The 23891-nt window shown below is 39.6% G+C and overlaps 1 protein-coding gene across 1 annotated transcript in view; it reads right to left on the bottom strand.

The window, feature by feature from the left end:
* Gabrb1 (gamma-aminobutyric acid type A receptor subunit beta1) overlaps positions 1-23891 on the bottom strand; it is a 408892-nt gene that overhangs the window by 25700 nt on the left and 359301 nt on the right. The window contains exons 6-8 of the mRNA XM_052735093.1: positions 10612-10749; positions 10307-10459; positions 6413-6657 (exon numbers count right to left, since the gene is read on the bottom strand). Coding sequence (XP_052591053.1) covers positions 6413-6657; positions 10307-10459; positions 10612-10749 — 536 coding nt within the window. The remainder of the gene's footprint in view (positions 1-6412; positions 6658-10306; positions 10460-10611; positions 10750-23891) is intronic.

Genomic DNA, 23891 nt, shown 5'->3' with positions numbered 1-23891 from the left:
GTGACCTACAGGAGGGACTCAGTTAATGTCTGCAGAAAGAAGAGCCCAAGACTCAAGCTTTCTACCCTCTCTTTAAACTCTTTGAGTTTCAGTGGTCAAAGCAAGAGTTTGCATGAACCAATTTTGAACATTGTTTAAAAAAATCTGATTCTCCTTTATTTCATTGCGTGTTAACATCCTCCCAGCCTGGACTTTACACGTGCAATCCAAGGATTTTAGTTGTTTGTGGGGGATGCCTGTTGGTTCGGTCTTTCTAACTCCACCTTGCTTTCCTTCAATATAGCCACTCTGGCATTCCTTTGGTGCAGATGGTTAGAGCGGCCCTGATGGCATCCTTTAGACTCCACAGGCATGTGTTTGCCCAGACTTGAGTGTTTGGTGTTTTCTGTTTTACTCATTAAAAAGACTGAATTCTGCGTGACAAGGAAAGTTAAGTTGGAAAGAAGAAAACGGACTCAAACCTAGGACTTCTTTTGGTTGTCATTATTGGGTTTGGCATTATGAAGAATTTATGGGGTGAGCTGGGGCTATAGATCTTGACACTATAAACCTAGAGCTTTTGGGGTTACCACAAGAGAAAGATCTACTGAAAATAATGCCGATGTAAAGGAAACTGGAATTAAAGGATTAAGAGAGGAGGCTTTCTACTTACAATGTTTGCTCAAAGAGCCTCACAAGAAACTAGCACCAGAGGGTAGTTACTAAGTTAGATTTCTGTCTCACTCATCAAAAGATTCCTAGCTATCTGGGAAGTAAGAAAATAGATACTAGAAAAGAGAGAGGATAGGAAACGAGGAGGAGCAGGAAGAGGAGGCAGAAATAAAGGAGTGAGGAAGAGGAGGAAAAAGGACAAAACCTGAGAACAGTTGGACTCCCGGGAATTCTGGAGGTGTGATAGGTTTAAACATGTTTAGGGATCAAAAAAAGTGATGCAAGCTGGATTTGGGCAGAAGTCTGAAGTTTAAAGTTCATGAGCAAATGTTGTCACAGGCTTGTCAGTGGAAAGTGTAGAGTTCAAGCTCCTAAATCAAGACAGTGAGTTTCATCCAACAGGGTCTATGTTCCAGGCACCTTGAAAGGACATGATGCTGAGGAGTGCTGAGGTTCAGGTCCCAAGGCCGGCTGCCATGTTCCTGGACACAAGCATGGAGCTTCTTACCTTTGAAATATTCATCTTCACAGGCATTTTGGAGACCAGTCCAGGACACAGCTTACTTCACATGCATAACATTGCCTGGCAGTGTTTGGATGATTTTGCACAAAGAGCGGAAATCAGGGAGAAGAGGCTGATCACAGAACTGATATCTAATTACAGAAAGGAAAGTTCTCCACCTTAACCTTTGGGGCTGCAACTGCACGTTTGTTACGAATTTTTTCATAGATTCTCCCAGTGTTCCTCATGATTTACAATGCCTTGCAGTAGTCTCTGGTCACAGACCACCCCTACATCCATTTCATCCATTTGCACACAGCAGACACTGTAGCCAGTATATACAACTAAAAAAGTTCCAGGTTAGTTTAGAACTATCCCAGAGGCAGCTTGCTTAAAGTCTTGTTATGCTGTGAAATCTGTCTTTCAAAATTCTAAATACCATCCCTCGTTTCAAATGGTGCCCAAGGGGTTCATGAATCTACAGTCTTTATCACCTTGGAGATTGAAACTCTCATAATGTCTGGATTCAGCATCTGCACTCATATAAAAAAATGCTTCACTGCAGCTGGTGGAAGGTATAAATCAATACGGGGTCTGCACTTCTGAGGTATCAGTCTGGATATCCCTTGACCTAACTGCCCAGTTGAGGCCATCAAAAGTAATGTGTAATAATGAACAATGTCACTTCACACTCCAGGATACCAAGGCAAATCCTAGAGCTCTCTCATATGAAAAATCTGGGAGACTAGACACATATCAACTAAGTTGAACTTTTTACAAGCATCTCACGGGAAAGAGGAAGGTCATCCAACCACCATATTAAGGGGAAATACAATAATTTCTACAAATTCGAATTTAACCACAGTGTAGCAGTTTTTGAAATAGCACAATACACATTATTTTACATCTGGAGATGATAAGCTGAGCAGATGATGTTTCTTATGGACACATTACTTCTCTGACACCCCAACTGAGAAAGATGAGGAGGTTATGATTTGCCAGACCCAAGCATTTGCAGGATCATTTCAAGTTTCATGAGATGGTGACACTACATATGCTGGAGAGTTTTTTTTTTTTTTTTTTTTTTTTTCCGAGACAGGGTTTCCCTGTGTAGCTTTGCGCCTGTCCTGGAACTCACTTGGTAGCCCAGGCTGGCCTCGAACTCACAGAGATCCCCCTGGCTCTGCCTCCCGAGTGCTGGGATTAAAGGCGTGCGCCACCACCGCCCGGCATGCTGGAGAGTTTAATGTCAACCTGACACAAGCTAAAGTCATCTGAAAGGAGGAAACTTCAATTAAGAAAATGCCTCCACAAACCCCAGGCTGTAGGCAAGCTTGCAGGGCAGTTTTCTTAGTGATTGATGACATAGGGACAGCCCATTGTGGGTGGGACCATCTCTGGGCAGGTGATCCTGTGTTCTATAAGAAGGCAGGCTAAGCAAGCTAGGGGGAGCCAGTCAGTAAGCAGCATCCCCTCAATGACCTCCAGATCAGCTCCTGTCTCCAGGTTTCTGCCCTGTTTGAGTTCCTGTCCTGACTTCCTTTGATGATGAACAGTGATGTTTAAATAAATAAACCTTTTCCTCCCCAAGTTGCTTTAGGTCATGATATTTCATCACAGCAAGAGTAATCCTAACTAGGACACTCTGTAACTATTATCCCATCTACATATAACAAAGCCAGTAATAACAAAGTCAGTAAAGTCTTAGCCCAATCATCTTTGAAGGTTATTTTTAACAGTATATGGCGCAGTGATTTTAGAAAGAATACCAGAGGTTCACATAGGCATGTTTGATAAAAACATTATTAATCAGGAGTTCATTGCCTAGTATGCAAGAGACCCTGAGTTCAATCGCCAGCAACACACACACACACACACACATAAATGAAAAAAAATAGGAACAGTAAGACAACCTTCAGCAGAAGCTAAAGTGGACGATTGTCTCTTTTTCTCATTTCATATAAAGATGCAAGAATTTATAAAGAATTATGACATGTCACTCAATAATTTGAATGAGTTCTGAAAACTCTTAATGGAGAAGGTCTATCAGATATTCATTCATTTATTCATTCATCTGAGACATACTTATTTGGTTTCTACCCCATTGTAGCCATTGAGGAAATGATAGTAAATACAGTGGACAAAGGTCCAGTTGCCTGTCATTGTAAACTACAGTCTAATGAGAGGAAAAATGCTAAGGAATAACTACACAAACACATGCTATTACAGCAGTTGCACAGTAGAGATAAAGGAGTCCATGGAAACAGTGAAGAGAGGAAGTAAGTACAAGCTGACTCATGTTCCAGTTCAGGCATCTCCAAAGGGCAGTGTCCATGGTAAGAACCTGAGTAATGGAACTGGAACTAATCCCTTCTTCTCCACAGAATCCAATATTAGTCCATCGAATGGCATGTTCAAGCCTGTGACTTACATCCTTTCTATTTCATGGTTTCAATTGGGACATGTAAGCTGAAATGAGCCCTTTTCTCCCCAAGTTGCTTTTGGTCATGGTGTTTTATCACAGCAATAGAGACCCTAATGAAAACAGTATTCTATGGTATGAATGTACTATAGCTTGTCTAATCTATTTCAGAATATTTTGGTTGCTTTCTGTTCTAGGCTGGTACTTACATTTCTTACAGACTTTAAAATATATTAATTACAGTTATTCTATAGTGCTTATTTTTCAGGTCAACACTTGAAATTCTTAAAGTCATACTGCTTTTGGTTGTGATATCATTTTCTTGTTTCTGTCCAGGTATGTTAATATTTTACTATGTACTAGATATTTGGAATGAATGTATTATAGAGACTCTGGATTGTTTTATCAACCCTGAAGAAGTTTGGGTTTTGTTTTCCTAGGCACTTTAATCAGTACCACATTACCTAGAATAGGTGGGAACATGGTTTGATGTATTGCTAGAGTGGGTCTATGTGTTGGTTTGAAAGAAAATGGCCTCCAAAGGGAGTACCATTATTAAAAGGTGTGGCCTTGTTGGAGTAGGCGTGGTCTTGTTGGAGGAAGTGTGTCACTGTGGGGGTGGGCTTTGACTTAAACTTCATTCCAAAATTATGATCATTTGGGAGATTTAATGGAAAGTCTGATATGTTTACTACATGAGTAGGCTAGAAACAAACTCTAAGTTCAGTCACTGAAGTCCACTTTGTGGACAACAGCTGAAACCTGTTTCACTTTGTTGTTTGGCTTCTACTTTGTAGTCTGTAGCTGTATTTCCCTTTGAGGTTGCCAAGCCACCTTTTCTGTTGCTATGAAGAAAAAAAACTTAAGGGAGAAAGGGTTTACTTTGCCCAACAATTTAAGAATATTGTCCATCATGGTCAGTAAGTCTCTGAGATAGATGCTTGAGGTGCCTGGTCATACTCCATCCACAGTCAGGAACCAGAGAGCAATGGATGCTCTCTCTTCAGCTATCTGCTTCTTATTTTATGCAATCCAGGACATAAACCCAGAGAATGGTGCTGTGGGATGGTCTGTATGTCAAATTGCTCTCATTGGTCAATAAATAAAACACTGATTGGTCAGTGGCCAGGCAGGAAGTATAGGCGGGACTAACAGAGAGGAGAATTAAGGGAACAGGAAGGGAAAGAGAGATACTGCCAGCCGCCACGATGACAAACAGCATGTGAAGATGCCGGTAAGTCACGAGCCACATGGCAAGGTATAGATTTATAGAAATGGATTAATTTAAGCTGTAAGAAAAGTTAGCAAGAAGCCTGCCACAGCCATACAGTTTGTAACCAATATAAGTCTCTGTGTTTACTTGGTCAGGTCTGAGCGGCTGTGGAACTGGCAGGTGAGAGAGATTTGCCCTGACCATGGGCCAGGCAGGAAAACTCTAGCTACAGAATGGTGCTGCACTCTTTAGGGTGGGTCTTCCTCTAACCTAATCTCAATTAACCTAACTGATGATTTCCCACAGGCACACCCAGAGGCTAACCCAAACTAAAGAATCTCTCTCAAGTGCACCTGGAGGCTAGTCTCCTAGGTGAGTCCACATCCTGTGCAGTTGACACTGAGTACTAACCATGAAATGGCCATCTTGGATTCTTGGGCTCTTACCTGCACATTCAAAGGAACTTGATACTCAAAGTTTGAGTATCTACTATTGTTCACTTCTTTCTGAAATTTCAGGTACCCTGAAAGTATCAACATCCATGCTTTGACTCATTCAGCCAATAAAACTCCAGTTTTCTGCAGAAGTACTGTTGGGGAAAGCTGTATGCCTTATGGCCTGTGGCTCTCATAGTACAACTCACTCTTACTCTTTTCTATCTTTTGCTTGTTTTCAGTCACATACGTCTTTAAGCAGAATTAAAAAGCTGCCGGTTTTCATAACTTCTGTCTATCAGGGAGTTTGATACAAACTACTCTGCCTTCATTTAAAACACTTTTTTTTTTTAAATTTTGACATTGCCTTTGTTTGGTTTTCTGTGAGAAGTGCTTGTAAATTCCCCTTCCAGCTGTTTTCACGGTTGAATCTGAGCTCGTGGCTTAACCACTCTGTGGATGACTTCAGTTCCACTGAGGGTCAGAGTCTAAATTCACAGAGTCTAGCTATTCACTGTAGTTCTCTCCTTTGTTTACCAAGTAGAGCTCATGTTAGTCTTTCATGTGTAACTTTACAAATAGATTAGAATAAATTATAATGGACTTGAGACTCATCTCAGTCATAGGCATACACTGCCGTTGAGGAATAGGTTAAGCATATTCCCCCAATTTTTCATGTGTTGGAAACTCCATTCTCAGTGTGACAGCGTTGGGAGTTAGATCTTTAAGAGTTACAGCCTAGTGAGAGGTGGATAGTTAACTGTAGGTGCTGTCCTTGGGAGGGGTTTTGAGAGCCCCAAACTTCTGTTTAACTTTCTGCTTTGTGACATAGTCACTTTGTCCTACATGCAACTTACCACCAACCATAGTGGTAGAGGTTGTATTATACTCTTAAGACTTCCAGCCTCCAAAACTGTGTGCTAAACAACTGCTTTAAAAAAAAATAAGATCAGTCTGTTTCAGCTATTTTGTTACAATCATGCACAACTGATACACATGCTCTTAATTTATACACTTTTTAGTCTAATTTCTTTAATCCACTGTTCTCAAATCTGTAAATTGAGGAGATGACTTGGCTTTAATCACAACAAATAACACTTCACAAACATTTTTTCCACTAAAAAAATTCGTGGGCACCCCATCATTGATGAAAAGAATAGAGATGATATGAGTAACATATAAGACGTTACCTGGACTTTGTTCATCTCCAGTTTATTCTTTTCATTGGCACTCTGGTCTTGTTTGCTTGCTCCCTTCTTCTGAGGGCCTTTCCCAAAGAAAATGTAATTTACAAAAGCATATTCCAGCAGAGCCAGGAACACAAACACAAAACAGCCCATCAGGTAGATATCAATTGCTTTGACGTAAGGAATCTTTGGCAGAGTCTCCCTGAGGTGAGTGCTGATGGTTGTCATTGTCAGCACCGTGGTAATTCCTGCGAACAGAAAACCGAAGCTTAGCTGAAGGCACCTCTGTGAAGTCCTGTTTTCCAAGGCCCAGAAGACAAATGCCAACTCTTAATGTCCTGCGACAATGGAAGTAGCATGCTATGCCACTGGACTAGAGTGCATGCATCTCTAAAGACAAAATAGCAGGCTTTCTCTAGATTCTGTTACTAAAACATGACGTAGAGTGCACAAATAATAGAGGGCTAATGACATTTTAAAAAATAAGCACACACATATAAGAAAAGAAGCTGTGAAAAGCAGAACAAATTCCACTGTCAAAAATAAGGTGGAGGTGAGAACCAACTTAAGAAGTTATTGTCTGACCTTCATGTATGCATTGAGTTATGTATGCATAACACACAGACATATACTCACACACTAGAAATTTAACACACACACACACACACACACACACACACACACAATTGAAAGGTAAAAAGTCCCCCTGGAATCTCACTGTCAACTGTCTCTTACTCTGTTTTGTAGCTACATCCTTCCTTTTCTTTTTCTCCATTTCTCAGTCATTTCCCTCTGGAATCTGTCCCTGTAACCCTGATCTCCATAGAAGCCACTGCCAGACTCAAAGTCGATGACCAGTTTGGTGTGATTGATTTAATCTCACAGTTCACTCACAATTTCATTTTACATTTTCTAATCACTTGTCACTTGTGTGTGGTGTTGCCTTAAATACCTATATTTAAGGAATTTTGTGATTTGCATCAAGTATTCTCTATATAAAATACGATCTTGTTGCTTTGATTTTTGAAATACTACCTCTGTTTCATTGGTTCCAGAGCCTGTAACAAATTCATTTCCTAATGTCAGGAAAAAGTTTATTAAAAATCAATCTTTAGATTTGATAAAAAAGTTAATGCCTACAAGCACAGTGCAGGTTATGTTTTATCTGCTTTGTTAAATCTAAACAGCATTAACAGTATACAGCTTGTTTGACAGCATACTGAGTATATTGTGTTGATAATGATAATGATTGGGAAAAATGCGAAATACAAAAAGAAGCTAAATTTTGTGGAGACAGTTTGTACTGCAACTCCTAATACCAGGACTCCACATTTGTACAGTGTATCACAACAGCCCACTGAATATGATGGGGAAACTAACTATATTGTTCTTATTTTATAGGTGGATAAAGATGAACTCTGAAGCTGAGTATGGTGGTGGATAGTCTGTGCAACATGAGATCCTGTCTCAAAAAACCAAAACCAACCAACCAAATAATACTCCCAGGTTAATTATCTTCATGTAGCTCACCCAGCTATAGGATAAAGAAGCAAGATTCTCAACAACAGCATTTAAAATAAAGCAAGAGATTTGATGGTAATATCTGAAATAAGATGAGAGTTATTAAACAAAGACAGGCATTGTGTAAAGGATGAGAAGCCAATGGTGTGGAGGGAACGAAAGAGAACAAAGCAAAGGGAGGGAAAAGGGGCTTCCAGCATCTCAAGGATAACTCTGGATTGTGGACTCCCTGATATGACTCATCAAGAGTACCATTGAAAGGGAAGGTACCTTTTTTCATTTCCATGCATTTACCTGCAGTTTTCATGATTTAATTTTCTTTATAGCTGAATTAAATTTCATTGTATGCGTAGTCAGATTTTCTTATCAATAACAACAACAACAACAACAACAACAATAAATATAAAGGGAGAAGGGAGATGGGTTGGAAGTTCCTCGAGAGAGTTAGAGGAAAGTAGTGGTATGATATGATCAAAATACATTGCCCACGTGTATGATTTTTCAAAGAATAAGTAAAAATATTATTTAAAAAAGCAAAATGGGCCGGGCGGTGGTGGCGCACACCTTTAATCCCAGCACTCGGGAGGCAGAGACAGGCGGATCTCTGTGAGTTCAAGGCCACAGAGTGACTTCCAAGGAAAGGTACCAAAGCTACACAGAGAAACCTTGTCTCAAAAAAACCAAAAAAAAAAAAAAAAAAAAAAAAAGCAAAATGGTTCAGATCAGTGATTAACTCAAATATGTTGGATTAGTAAGAACTCTATTATAAGTGATCTTCTTATTTCTTTCAATAAAAGTTAAAATTTCATCTAATATAGTTCTAGCTAATGTGATTGACAGAAATATTCTATTTACATAGTCACTAAATTTACGTTTTTAGTGTTTTAAATCAGAAAATAGCAAATAAATGTTTTTAAAATTATGTTTATTAAAATATCTTAGTTTAATATTTTAAAGATCAAAACATCATTATATGTTAACATCTTTCATATATATTTGACTTTATAAAATTATATGCCTTTGTGACAATCTGTGCCTGTGAGTGCAAGCACCCAAGCAGGCCAGAAGAGGGCATCAGATCCCTTAGAGCTAGAGCTACAGGTAGTTGTGAGCCGCTCAACATAGATGCTGGGAGCTGAGCTCATGTCCTCTATAAGAGCAGTACAAGCTCTTAACTACTGAGCTACCTTTCCAGCTCCTCTAATATCTTTAATGAAAATGTCATTGCTTTGAGGATAGGAATGTATAGAGAACCAGAGAGCACAAACTTTTGAGTTTTTTTTCCTGATGTAGATTGGATATCATCCAGGGTTTTCTTTAACCCTAGCATATGGTTAATAAGGTTGCATTCTTATTAACCCAGTATGTTGAAGATGCATATGTAATATGAAAAACTATTTGTCTGTTTTCCTTATAATTAGGAAAATCCTAAGGTTGATATGAGGCTGCAAACACTTGACTTTGCAAGTCTTATGTACTCAGCCAATGGAAGAGATATGCCAATTAGTCTATATGTGAAGGAATATACTAATCAATTAATCCAATTAGTAATTGAGAGAAGAGATGTAATATATTATCTTAGCCAGAAGTGATGCTTCCACATTTCCCCTGTTTCTCTCTGAAACTGGAGTGATATCTAAAATGTGTCTGAGTATTAAGTAATAAAGTAGACATGGACATGGCTACTTGAGATCATGAGATCTCACATGAGATCATCAGACACATTTTACACATCCTAACTTTCCAAAAAATCATTCTCAATGTAGCTGTCCAGTTTTCAGCAATTACTCAACCATGCTAGGATTAATTCTGAATGTTGTTCCACCAAACAGGAAACCATTTTTTATTCTGACTTGATCACAGATCATTAACACAGCTGATGAATTGTTTGTGCCTCATTGAATATAATGAGCTACATTTAAAGGAAAGACTCAGTTTCATATGTTTTAACTTTAGTTAATGAAAGGATACTATTTCCTGACAATTGGTGTAGCTTGCTAACAGTCACAAGCCTTAGCTTTCTCTATGCTTAGTTTAAAACAATGAGTGACAAGTGTTTCCACAGTCAAAAGCAGGGAACAAAAAAGAGGTTATCACACATTTGGTAAAAAATACAGTGTCATGAGATTCTAACATGTAATCCACAAACACTCATACAATGGGAAACATATCCCCCAATTTTTGTCAAATACTAAAAGATGTTGCACTCATTGTAAACACTCTTATACTTCATCTTGGATATTTGATTTTTAAGCATCCTATTGCGGTCTAGTTCTTTTACTTGCTACATGAAGATTTTGCTTTTGACCCCTAGTATTGCCTCTTTGTTTGAAGGTCTGACCTACTACTAACTGTGGTAAAGTAGGAATGCATTACCTAGTGCGACTCTGGCTGCAGATGCATCATAGTTGATCCAAAATGACACCCAGGACAGAATTGTAATCAGTGTGGAAGGCATGTAGGTCTGCAAAATGAAGTAACCGATGTTTCTCTTTAGACGAAAACTTAGTGATAGTCGTGGATATGCCCCTGGGTTTGAAAGAGAAAGGAAGGGAGGGAGGGAGATGAGGGGGAGGGAGAGGAAGGGAGGGAGGGAAGGAAGGAAGGAAGATCATAATTTGATTAGAATCACCATCTCCCTTTCATCCACCCATGGACTATGAGGGAAGAAACATCTTCACCTGTTGTAAACTCCACCTTCTTGGACACCATCTTGTAGTCAACAATTGAAAACTGAGGAAGCTCGATTTTATTGACCCCGGTTACTGCTCCCTCTCCTCCATTCCAGTAAAACTCGATGTCATCGGTGGTGTAGCCATCTGAAGTGAAGGAGCACAACCTAGTCACACAGGGCACAGTGGATCTAGAGATGCGTTCTGAAGACAGTCTTCCAGCCAGAGGGAAGACTCATGACACACTAGGGCAAAGAGTATCATCTTGAATTTGAATGGCAGATAGATCCTACATCAGCTGCTATTTCTGACGGGTTGGGAGTGGCCACACTAAGGAAAGAGATGCATCTGACTTTTATTGAGCATCATTTCCCTGAAACTTTATTACCTTGTATCACCACTACAATTTTGTTTTTAGTGTATCTATGGATGGGTGCTCTTTTATTAAAGCAAGGGGTGGCTGCATTTCAGGGACACTGGAAATGGATTATGTATTATCTAAGAACAAAAACCGAATCAAATGATAAACACAGTTATTAAAAGGAGAGCCTAAGGGATAATGGGAATATAGTGAAAGATCAAATCTTGAATAATTGATCAAGGCATTTAAAAATATACACACATTTTATTTAGAAAAGTAACCAAGCTTATATCCTTCCAGTATAGCTACTACTATTATAGGTAACATACAGGTAAAAATCTTAGGAATTATATACATACTTGATTATACTAGGTATTTTATTGATCTCTTTGGATCTCTGAGGGTCAGCTTTAATGTCAAAGAATCAGAGAAAATTAAAGACAGTTGAAAGTGTGCCCCTGGCTTTGGCATGGAAGGTCCTATGTTCATGGCCTCTTCTCTTCCTCTGGTCTGTCCCCATTTGCCACTGGCCTGGCTGAGTCATGATGGTGTATAAGAACAAATTGTATGACATGAATAATGCATGGATATGTTTTTAAAAGCCTAAAAATAATTTGACTTATTTAAAATCCATTTTCACCAGTTAAACACATAGTTGATTTTTCCATTTTCTTTTTATATTCACCTCAAATAAAAAAGCATCATTTTTTAATTAGAGTTACTGACACATGTTTCAAAGATAACCCTATGAGCTCTTTGTAGTACGCATAATACTGGCCTACTTTTGATCAAAGCAGTAACATCTTTCCAAGATTTTTTTTAAGTTTAATAGTTGGAAGCTGAATGTAAGTGTCAAAGAATTGCACCAACTTACCACTCCAAGAATGAAATAAATTTTAGTCATTCTTATCATACCCTTTTTGTATATGTGTATATAAGAAAAAAAGTCTCAATTTTACTTCTTAAAATAATTAAAACTCCTCTTCAAAAAACTTTTTAAACTTCTTATTCCTGAATTTATTGAATAATACCTGTTTTATACTTGATACTTTATAAAATTACCATTTATTGCAACATATTACAGTATATTTAATTTCTCATTAAACCATCATCCATTAGACTAAAGAACTTTCTCTCTTTCCAAAAGAATAATATCCATATGAAATAATTCATCAACAATGACCCAAATACAGAGATGGAAATAGAAGATATTTACTGTTATATATAAACATTGCTTCTGAGAGGCTGTGTTATCTTCTTTAACACAATCTACCTTGAATTAATTGGTGCATTGGAGATTTATGTCAGATTTGGATATGAATGTGTGATATTGATGCTTAACATTGTCTTGAGTATCTCATAAGAATCCATGAACAGCTCTACAGAAGATACATAAATAGATAGTTGGGTGATGGATTGATGAATAGATGGGTATATAAATAGCTGAGTGATGGATGAATGGAGACACAGATAGATGTGTGATGGATGGATAGATAGAAAGATGGGTTATGGATTAATGGAGAAATAGATATGTGATGGATGGTTTGATAAGTAGATTGATGGGTGATGGATGAATGAAAGGTGATGGATAGATAGATTGGTGATGGATATATGGGTAGATATATGGGTGATGGATAGATGGAGAGATAGATATATGATGGATGGATATGGATAGATATATAAGTGATAGATGGATAGATGAATAGATAGGTGGTGGATGGGTAGACAGACATACAGACAGATACATAGAAAGACTGACAGATAAACACAAAGATGCATAATTTCCACATGTAGGAATGAAAAGCTTCTGGCTTGCTCTAGGCTTGCTAAATTAACAAGGTGATAGATTCCAACCTCCAGCTACTGCTTCAGTTGTCAGAATCTAGGGGAAAAATGTAAGTAGAAGTTCAAGTTGTGAGACTGACAGACAGTTTGTAGTTTGAGTTAAGAGAGGAGAAGAGAGTGGATGAGCCAAACTGGCAGCCCTGTTAGCTTCTACTTCTGGGCAGCAGCATAACACTAAATAAAACTTGAATGTGACAACCAGCCAAAGCAGATTTTAATATGCACGTTAGTTCTCTCTTATGTAAAATTCCCTTTCCCACAGTCTAGGTGGCTCAGTTAATTGCCATCTGGAAATATCAAATGGAAAATTCTAAACATAAATATATCATACATCATTTTTAGTTGTGCTATGAAATCCCATGTTCTCCTGCTCTAGCCCATCCATGATACAAGCGACCTCTTTGTCCAGCACATCCTTGCCCATCTGTTTATCCTTCCCATCCATCTACCACATGGTAGTCATGTCAGTTATCCAATAAACTGTCTCAGTATTGCAGTGCTCACATTCCAGTAACCCTTCTTGATAGTGAGACTATATTTAAACAAGCCTGATTAAAGTTTGTTATAGCTGTCATTATGTATGTTCCATTTATAATTGTTTCTGTTTTATTGTGGTGATTACTTGTTTTTTCTTTTGCCTAATTTATGTCCTAGATCTGTATGTAAAGGAAAAACATAGTCTACTTGGGGTTGGCATATGCAGTGCTTTGGGCATCTGTTTGCTGGGTGTCCAGAAACATACCTCCCTGTAGATGAGAGGGACTACAGTATTCAACAACTTAGGCAAGCAGTCAGTGGTCTGGGTCTTTATTTCCAAGCTCATTTCACTTTGTTTAACTAAAACTCATTACTCACAGTGCTCTAGGCACCGAGATAATTACAGATGATTTGGGAGAAAAAGAGAATGCTCACTCCCATTTATATAGATTCTGGAGTTCTCATGGGAGCAATAATGGCAGCTGGATCCAAGCAAAGAATAGAGGCTAGAAGCACACTATTATTCACAGGTTACCCAAGAACATTTTGCCACAGAGAGAGAACATCAATTTACTCACACCTAAACAATCTATTTACCAAAGGTTTTCCTTTATGAACCAGTGACTTCACACAGCGTTTCAGTCTGAGAACTCAGATACCAAAGATGTTGTTTCCTAGCAACAGCTACAGAGAAGCACTCAGAATTTCCTCTTGGCCCCTGGGGACTTCTTAGTGATGCAGAAAATACAGATAAAATTAAGTTGATGTCAACAGATGAAGGTTCACAGAGCTAGTGCTGTGTGAAAGTGTCTGAATATTAGTATTCTTTCTGTTCGAAATACTTTATTTTGGATGAATTTTCTACTCTGCAAATAAAAGTTACTCTCCACTGTGCTTAGTGGAGCTATATGGGTAGTCAGATATTGTTCTTAGATGCGTTGAGATGATAAACTTCCATCCACGAGCAGAAGATGCAAACATATTTCTTTCTGTGGAGAGGCCTTCGCAACATAGCAAGTTTCATGATCTTGATGGACTTAGGTCAGTCCTTACATTATATTCTTTTTGTGTATGGGTAACTCAAGGCTAGGCAATGATTAATGTGGAAATTCCACGGAGTCTATCTGATAATCAAAGGGATTTAATTCTGGGTTAACTCACAACAAGCATAAAGGAGTTGGTCGCAGGATCCAGGAGGGGTGGGGCCCGATCCAATGCAGTTCTCTGGAGAATTCTGCCTTGATCCGCAGCACCAGCATCCAGCATCCAAGACCACGAGGTAGCCAAGAGAGCATGAGCACATCCCATCCCAGGTCTTAAGGTGTCCCTGTCTCGGCCACGCCCCCTGGGGGGGGCACGTACCTAGCAGTTAACTGTTGCCTACTAGGGGCGGTGCTTCAGGGTAAAGCCCAGACAACCACCCCTACAAACGATACAGGTTGTTACACTGTGAATGTGCCCAGTAAGCTTTATATGTTGGCAACTTGATTTATCAAAGCAGTGGTCTTGAAAGGTAGGAACTTTTGAAGGTGTTTTAACTCAAGAGCAATAAGCAGTAATACTGTTAGCTCTCTCATTCTCTGTTTCTCTCTCTCTCTCTCTCTCTCTCTCTCTCTCTCTCTCTCTCTCTCTCTCTCGCTCTCTCTCTCTCTCTTTCTCTCTCTCAGACAGAGTCTCATCTCTCTCTCTCTCTCTCTCTCTCTCTCTCTCTCTCTCTCTCTCTCTCTCTCTCTCTCTCTCTCTCTCTCTCTCTCTCTCTCTCTCTCTCAGACAGAAAGAGTCTCATTGTGGAGCCCTGGCTGTCCTGGAACTTACTATGTAGACCAGGCTGGCCTCAAACTCACAGAGTCTGTCTGCCTCTGCTTCCTGACTGCTGAAACTGAAGGGTGAAGCCTATGTTTGAACCTAGTTTGGTTCTTTCATTCTTATGTTCCCATCCTTTGGTTATTTGTCTTCTCCCTTCCAACAGGGGATGGTACAGCAAGCCGACTCTCATCAATGGCTGGTCCTTTGATTTTAGACTTATCAACAACTAACAGGGTTGTGAGCCAGTAAAGTTTTTGTTAAAAAAACAAAAAAAAACCAAAAAACAAAAACAATAACAAAGAACATTTACTTGGCAGAGGTGTGGGTGAGCCAGCCAGGAAGTTGTGAGCATGGGAGAGCTGTCCCCATTACTTATCTGTGATGTGGCGGCATGGGTCTGGGAGAGTCTCCCCCCACCCCCAATGCCTAAGGCAGGTGAAAGAGCTGGCCCTGAGGTCAGAAGGGCAGGAGAGCTGGCCCCATGCTACAGTACTTGGGAGGATGGCCCCTATGCCATGGCCGGACAACACAGTAGAGCTGGCCCTGAAGGTGAGTAGGTGTGGGAGATCAGACCCTGAGAACACGAAAGTAGGAGAAATGGTCCCACCCCTTACTCCTTGCTGCAAGGGGTGAACTCACCAAGGAAATGCAGGAGAGCTCACCCTGGTGGTAAGGAAAAGGGAGAGATGGCAGGCTGACCAACCCTGCAACTACCCAGGCCCAGAACTAGGGTTATGGGTTGGTCCACCCCAACATCTACCCCATCTATGATCTGCGTGAGCACGTGAAGGGACTGGTCCTGTGGACCCAAAGCTGCAGGATTTCCATAACACAGGTCAACAACAGGATAACCAAGAAGAGTCCCAGTGAGGGTCCAGCATCAACAGTGTAGCAGAAACCAGAGGCCTTGAACCAGACCAATGACTCTTTGCAATGAACACTTGTACACAAAGATATATGGACAAAAGGGTATACTGTGTGACTCACTGTGTCACACTACAGCTTCTGGGGTGAGACTTTTTTCCTTTTTCTTTTCTCTTTTCTCTTAAATTTTATCTGGGGTTGGGGACTGCAAGGGCAGAGGGCAGATACACAGGGATGGGAAAGGAATGGGATCGAGATGCATGATGTGAAAGACACAAAGAATAAATAAAAAGGAAGTTAAAAAGAAAAAAAAAACATTTACTCCATCATACTCTGTGATCGACACACAAAACAGGCATAGGTCTAAATAAACAATTCCATTGTTGTGCCTTGGGCCAGATTAACTGGAAATGAGTGTGTGATATGAGTTGGTCTGGAGAAACCTAGGATTCCTGTTTAACAGTTGGATGAGGGATCATTTCTTTCTCTTTTGGATGTTACACATAAGAAACCCTGAATAAAGCAGCCAGTCCAGATATGAGAAGTTTCCTGACCACATCAGTCGTTATTTGCACCTAGTGAGTGATCTCACTCATGATCAATATTTCAACCATTGGTGTTCTTTACCACTTATTAGTCTGGATCCATGATATTCTCAGGGGCACTATTGGCCATGACAGTCAGAGTTTAGAAATGTTCTCACAGTTAAATACAAATATATGCAACAATCCTCTTAATGTTTGACTCCTATCTAACAGTTTGAGTGACCATCTAGTATTTTTGGGCACTCATCACACATTTTCTCTGGTAATGGGACAATTAGTTAGGATTTTATGTAATTATTAGACAACGTATTCTTTAAAAATTATTTTGGCATGTATGTAACCACATACATGTATGGATGCACATATGTACATATATTTGGTCAACTGCAAATGGTGTTCTTCAGAAAACGACACCTCATTTTTTGAGGCAGGGTTCTTATTGGGACTTACAGCTTGCTGATTTGACTTGGTTTGCTGGCCAGTAAGCCCAACTGGCAGAGATCTACCAGTCTCTACCGGTGCTGGGACTACAAGGTGTGCATCACCGTATTTTGCCTTCTGTGTAGATTCTGGAAATAAAATCAGGTCTTCACACCTGGGCAGCAGACACTTTACCAGCTGAGTTATTTCTCCATCCCGAAAATATGTTATTTTCATAAGCAAAAAAACCCATCTTGGACATTGTCTGGCATCTGACCCTTGTCTATCCCCATATTAATAGAAAACAAACCCACTAATTTTTCTATGTACTAGCATTTCACCTTCAAAGATCTTTCGTGTCGCTTCCTGTCATTTTCTCCACATGCTAGTTTTCCCAGAACCTACTTAGTCTTTTCTGCTCTATAGTTTCTACTTTATTTGTATTAGATCATGTCCACTTAAAGACTTATACTTCAGACATTAAAGGCTTTGTTTATGTTGTTTTATCTATTTTTTTATAGTATTGGGGGTTTGACCTAGAACCTTGAACATGGTAGGCAAATACTATAGCACTGACATGATATTGACTATATTAAGACGCATCTCACATGAAGCAGAACTTACACATATCTAAAAATATGGAACTGTTACTGGCTTGTTAACACAGCATTATTAGTTTTAAAATTACAGGCTTTAAAATGTGTTTTACAATAAGTAATGGAAGACTCTTGAAGAACTTGTAGAATGTAGACACATCTCACCTATACTGACTAATGTCTAAATGGTTTGGTTTAAACTTTGTCACCAAGGGTTGCTAGTACAACATTCAAGATTTCCTCTAGATTTTCATTTACTTGGAATGTAGAACAATCCACCTAAATTTCCAACTGGGAAGAGTCCTGGTGTCTTCAGTAGGTCTCCTGATCCTGGTGGTGGCTTATCCTGCCTTCTAACTGGCTAACCATCAGTAGTTTCTCAAGATGAAATTGCCAGCTGCTGTCACTGGGGCTTCCCCTTTGCTGACCTTCATTATGACCTTTCTTGCCTAATGCTAGTGAAAGTCAGTGCTGTAGCCTATCCTGTAGGGTCCATGCTACTCTTGATGTGTTTGACTGGTGAAGACTGGGATTTTCAAAAATCCTATTCACTCATTTTCCAGTGATTCACAAGATACTCAATTAGCTTTCTCAATAGTCAAGTGGTTTTTCTACCCACTTTGGACACAGGTGTGGGATCTAATATTGCCCCATTAAATTTTATCTAATTCAATTTCACTTACTATTTTAGTCCATTGAGGGTTTTTTTTTTTGTTCATTTGGGTCTTTTTAGTTTCACATTATCTTTAAATTTAGAAAATATGTCCCTTATCACAGGGCAGTGGTGGTCCATGCCTTTAATCCCAGCACTTGGGAGGCAGAGGCAGGCAGATCTCTGTGAGTTTGAGGCCACCCTGGTCTACAGAGCGAGTTCAGGACAGGCAAAACAACACAGAGAAACCCTCTCTTGCAAAAAAAAAAAAAAATAAAGGAGGGAAAAAGGAAAAATGTCTCTTATCATACATTTCACTTGAGTGAGATGAGCATGGAATGGCACAGACAAGGAGTGAGCCCTTTAACACTCCTGGCAGTATCCCTTTAGGCAGACATAAAAAACTTTTAAGCAGCACTTTGTGTACTGGCACCATCATTTATCCATTTAATATTTCTCTGATTGTTTTAGCCCCAAGTATGCTTTTCTCTGTTTATCACATTTTCTAGGTTCATTTGCTTTGAATCTTCATCAAATGAAAGCAGATATGTTTTGACTTCTATTTAGAGACATGAAGCTGCTTCATTAGTGTTGCAGAATATTTGCTACATTGTAAAAATGTGTCTTTGCCCAGGTGCCTTCTGATTGGCCTAATAAAGAGCTAGATATCCAATAGCTAGGCAGGAGATATAGGCAGGATTTCTGGGGAGAGAGAGGAAGAAGGGGATGAATCTAAGCGTGTGTGTGAGACAGAGAGACTCTAGGAGGCACAGAACAAGCAGGACATGCAGGAGGAGAGGTAAAAGTACAAGCCATGTGGTAGAATGTAGATTAATAAAAATATGGGTTAACTTAAGTTATAAGAGCTAGTGGAACAAGTCTAAGCTAATGGCCAAGCTTTCATAATTAATAAGTTTCCATGTCATTTTTTAGGAGCTGGCTGGTTGGACTGAGAAAGACTCATTACACATTAGATTACTGATTCTGTCTACGTCTTGAATCTTGCCCAGACTGAATTGATTTCATCAGCCTACATGTCAGCAGAATTTAGATTTCTTACCCTCTGAAAAAATTGGATGATGTCTTTCTTACTGTCAACACCAATTGCCATGTGGTATGTGAACATCAGGTATATGATAAAAAAAAAAATCTCTCCTACCAATGCCCAGCTTTAATAAATGCCAATGGAGCCACACTGCATTCTGTCATGTAGATGGATATGCTTTATGGAAATTTTTGACAAAAGATTAGAATCAAGGTTGCTCTAGTGGTGAATAATAAAAAATAATCACAAGGAAATGCTAATGTAATCCTGTTAATAAATGAGCATCTTGCTGTTTGTTTCCAGAAACATTTTCTCAAAACAAACAGCCCCTACCAGCTGTATTTTAGTTGTGTAAACAGTTAAATGGTAGAAGAGTCTGTCTTGGAAAAAACATTCCTTTTTTTTTTTTTTCCAAGTTTTTGCAGCATGATAAGACCCAGATTTCTTTGTTCTCTGTTTCTGACACCAAACTCTGAAATAACTTGGAATTTCCTAGGTGACAAGAGCATCTTTTGTTTTAAAGAGGTGACTCTCACAAGCCAATCCGTAGCTTCCGGATGAGGGCAGGTTGCCAAAAGACCAAACCTCATTTAGAACTTTTCAGTCCCATTCTCAACCCTGAAGGGAAGATAGTCTATAGAGTTCGTGTTAGCAATCAATGTACCTTTCCTGAAAATCCTACATGATGGGGCTAAGAGAGCCTGTAGCTGGTAAACACATCAAAGTGCTAGGAGGAGGCAGGAGAGGGTCAAGGGCTGTGCATCTTCAGCCACACCCTGCCATACCTTTCTGTACGCCCGGCTTCCATCTGACTGTTCAGAAAGGAGCCCTTTACAATTACCATCTAGTAGAGACTGAGTTCTTTTCCTGACTCCCCTGAACTGTTTGACAATTCATCTTCCTGGAGCTTGTTTGTGGGACCCATAAGGCCGTGTCAGGTTAGACCTGGTGTGGGCAGCCTGGATCCATCCCTGTGACTGGCTTCTGAATAGAGGGTAATCTTGTAGGACTGAGCTTTTAAAACAGTGGAGTCTGACCAACGCTGGGGCATAGGTGTCTGGACTGAATTGAGTTGTTAAACATCTGGTTGATGTACAGAGAGTAGGAGAATTGGTTGAAAATCTGTGCCTTTTTAGAAGCATGAGCAAAAAATAGTTCACAATTTTCTGCTTGTTATTAACTGTCACAGAGTAGATTTCTCCGAGATACCTTTGGCCATCGTTTCTTTTATTGTCTTGAAGCCCTTTGATACTCTCTAGACATTTAATGATTATTCCAACTTCTTGCACCTTTTTCATTAAAGCTATCACTTGTGGGAAAGATGGTAATAAATAGTGACTGCTCAATCTTGTTCTTAATTTCTGCCAAGTTCTGAGTACAATCAACCAAAAAAGATGATTTTCACAGTATTCTGACTAAATTAAGCATATACTTGTTGCAAAATTGTTGAGAAATCTGTGTTTGAAATTTAGACAACTTTATGTTTAATATTTCTGTCATGAAAGGGGAGGGACTTCCATTAGATGAGGCCAGGCGGTTACTGTGATTGGATGACAGTAACTTCTGATCTTGTCAAACCCCTCTGCACTTGGGAATAGGTATTTGATTGTTAAAAAAAAAAGACCTTTACAGAATGTTAAATGCTCACTTTTTTGACATACGAGAAAGAATTAAACCTTTAAGTAGAGGATTTAAGTAAGTGTGTCAATATCAAAATGCTGTTTAAGATTGTTTTAGAACATGATTTAAGCATGGGTGTTGTTTAAGAATGCTTGCTCCAGGCGGTGGTGGTGGTCCACGCCTTTAATCCCAGCATTTGGGAGGCAGAGGCAGGTGGATCTTTGTGAGTTCGAGGCCAGCCTGGTCTGCAGAGCAAGATCCAGGAGAGGCGCAGAGCTACACAGAGAAACCCTGTCTTGAAAAAGCCAAATAATAAATAAATAAATAAATAAAAATGAAAAATAAAAAAATAAGAATGCTTGCTCTATGTGGGACTGCTGAAGTTGTTCATTACTCATTTATCATCAAGTCTAGAGAAGGGAGTCACCCTCAATTTTGAGATACACTTAATATTCTCAATTTAATTTTGTTTTATAAAGCATAACATATTCTGGAGTTTAAATGAGATCATGAATGGGTAAAGCGAAGGCTAAGGCTGTTATGCAGTAAATCACCATGTTCTGTTTGAAGCTTCATGCAGTGGTAATTTTGACCCGAAGCCATGGATTAATTTTGGATAAAAATTTGGATTATCGAATTTGCTTTTTTATTGCCACCTGATATCCCAAGCGTGGTGATCCATTCATAATTTATTTATATTTTTATTTTAAATTGTCAAAACACTTTAGTATTATTGTTTGTGAGTCCATCCTTGAGGGCCATTGAGTTTTGTTTAATTTTGATTCTTTTTCTTCCACTTTAAAAATGTGTGTGTAAGGTAATTTTCCACTAAGAAATTCTGGTGAGACAACAGCTTTTTCTTGGAAAACACATTAAAAAATCTAAAAATATCCATAACTAATCTAAATCAGTTATGGTCAAAAGTCTGTGGTGTGTTGTTAAGAGAAAAGAAATAAAAAATTGTACGTGTGTGGGCGTGCACGCCAGGCTTGGGGCACCTCTCTATGAGTTGTTAGTCAGACTTAGTTTCCTCTTGCTATGATAAAGTACCTCGACAAAAGCAACTAAACAAGGCGAGGGTCTATTTTGGGCTTAGATACAGACCACCATGGTGAGGAAGGCAAGGCCGCAGAAGCAGGACTTTGCCAGTCATGGTGCAGTGGTAGTTCAAAAGGAGACATGGGGCAGGAAGTAACTGGGGCCAGGCATTAAAATCAAAGTCCACCCCCAGTCCCATACTGCTTTCAGCAATCATCCACATCCTAAGGGTTCCATAACCTTCTCAACTAGGACCACGGATGGGGACCAAGTATCTAAAGACATGAGACCATAGAGGATATTTCATAGGCAAACCACAATGGCCAGAAGTCCCCCAGAGACCTCCAAAACAACACAGGTTATTGCCACTAATCTTGGGTGCTCATCAGAATTCTGTGGTAAGATTCTGGTGCTGAAGACACCACACATTTTGAATGTAGGACGTAGAGAAAATAGGCCGGAACCGAGCTACAAGTTTCCTCTCTGGTGACTAGCATTCACACTGGTAGAAATTGTATGTAGGAACCTGGACAAGACAAGTCATTGGTCTTACCCAGCTGCAGACCTTGGTTTCTACTATACCAGCCTTCCAGACAAGATGTGTTCACTGTGCTGAATGACTACTGTGGGAGTAGCTGAGTGTGAGTGCATCCTGATTGGATTTGAGGGCAGCTCCCCCAGAGGGAGTTAATGCATGGCACTGTGGCCCACAGCTGTAGAAACCATAAGCACTAGGGATAAACCCACTGCTTCTGTTTTCATAGCTGAGTATCCTGTCAAATTGTCTTCTGAGTATTTATGCTTACATCTATAGACAGATGTTTTCCTCAGCCTTGGTCATAGGTGCCGCTTGTTGTAATGAATAACTGTTAATGCAGAGACTCATGGGTGGTCCAGCCCTAAGAATAAGTGGCTATTGAACGCTCTTCCCTCAACTGGACATTCACATTATCCTTTCTAAAGCTGAGCGCATACGGGCAAAGAGGGAGTTGAACAAATGCACTAAGATTCACATGATGGGAAGAAGGACCACGTGACACTATCTTCTGGGAATGACATGGTTGTTGTACTTATGAACTCACAACAGCTTGCACAGGACTGCACCCTGACAAGATGCAGTCATGGAGGGCAGGGTGTGCTCATCAGGCCAGCCACCTCCCTGGAGAGGTGTGGACAGTTGATGACTGCTGGAGAAAAGAGGAACACTGTCTTCAGTGAGGTAGCCACTAGTGAGCTGCCCGTTCTCCAATGGATAGCTTCGTACTCAAGCCCATGCCAGTGACCCTGGTTAAACTCAGCAGGCCACAAAACAACAGCAAAAACAAAAACAAATCGACACGATAGTCAGAGGGTGACTTGGTAGGCAGAGGGGGTGATTATTGAGGGTGGGAAGGGAATTAGAGAAGATGGAGTGTTGTGACTGTAACCAGAATGTATCGTATGTGTAAAATCGTCAAAAAATAAATTAATAGTAACAGTAAAGAATGTGTACGGAAGTAGTTAACAGTTTTATGTGGATGCTATGAAGATGGATGATTTTTATTTGAAAACTTTAGTGTGTGAATATGCCATGCTTTTGAAATGAAACCCCCAGTAAACTATTTTTATGTCCCAGAGATTGCCAAAATAAGGTTTGAGAAGGGCGACACCAACACTGAAAATTATAGAGTTAACCTGTAGAGGGCACCCAAGACTTTTCAGACTAGACCGTGCTTCCAGATCTAAAAATTGTATTCCTTTCGGTTAGGTTTAAGAAAGAGTTTTAGCTCTTTCATGAAGATTTTTTTAATTTTGGATCACTGATTCTCAGGAGGTTTTGTTTTGAAATTAGCTTATATTAAATGATCCCAGAACCATTATGATTAATATACCTTATCATAAATTCAGATTGTAAGCTAAGGATCTATTTAAATAATGAAACTCTAGTTGGGGCCTAGAGCAAGCATGGCAAATGACTTGCTTTGGTGTACTCGATGCTTGCGTTCTGGTCTTTTTACTGCCATTGGAAAATGGCAAGCTA

The sequence above is a fragment of the Peromyscus californicus genome, unplaced genomic scaffold (assembly GCF_007827085.1).
Source record: "Peromyscus californicus insignis strain IS unplaced genomic scaffold, ASM782708v3 Scaffold_13__1_contigs__length_99412109, whole genome shotgun sequence".
NCBI classification, from domain to species: domain Eukaryota; kingdom Metazoa; phylum Chordata; class Mammalia; order Rodentia; family Cricetidae; genus Peromyscus; species Peromyscus californicus.
The sequence above is the reverse complement of the archived record's forward strand: the minus strand, read 5'-3'. Positions and strand labels throughout refer to the sequence as shown.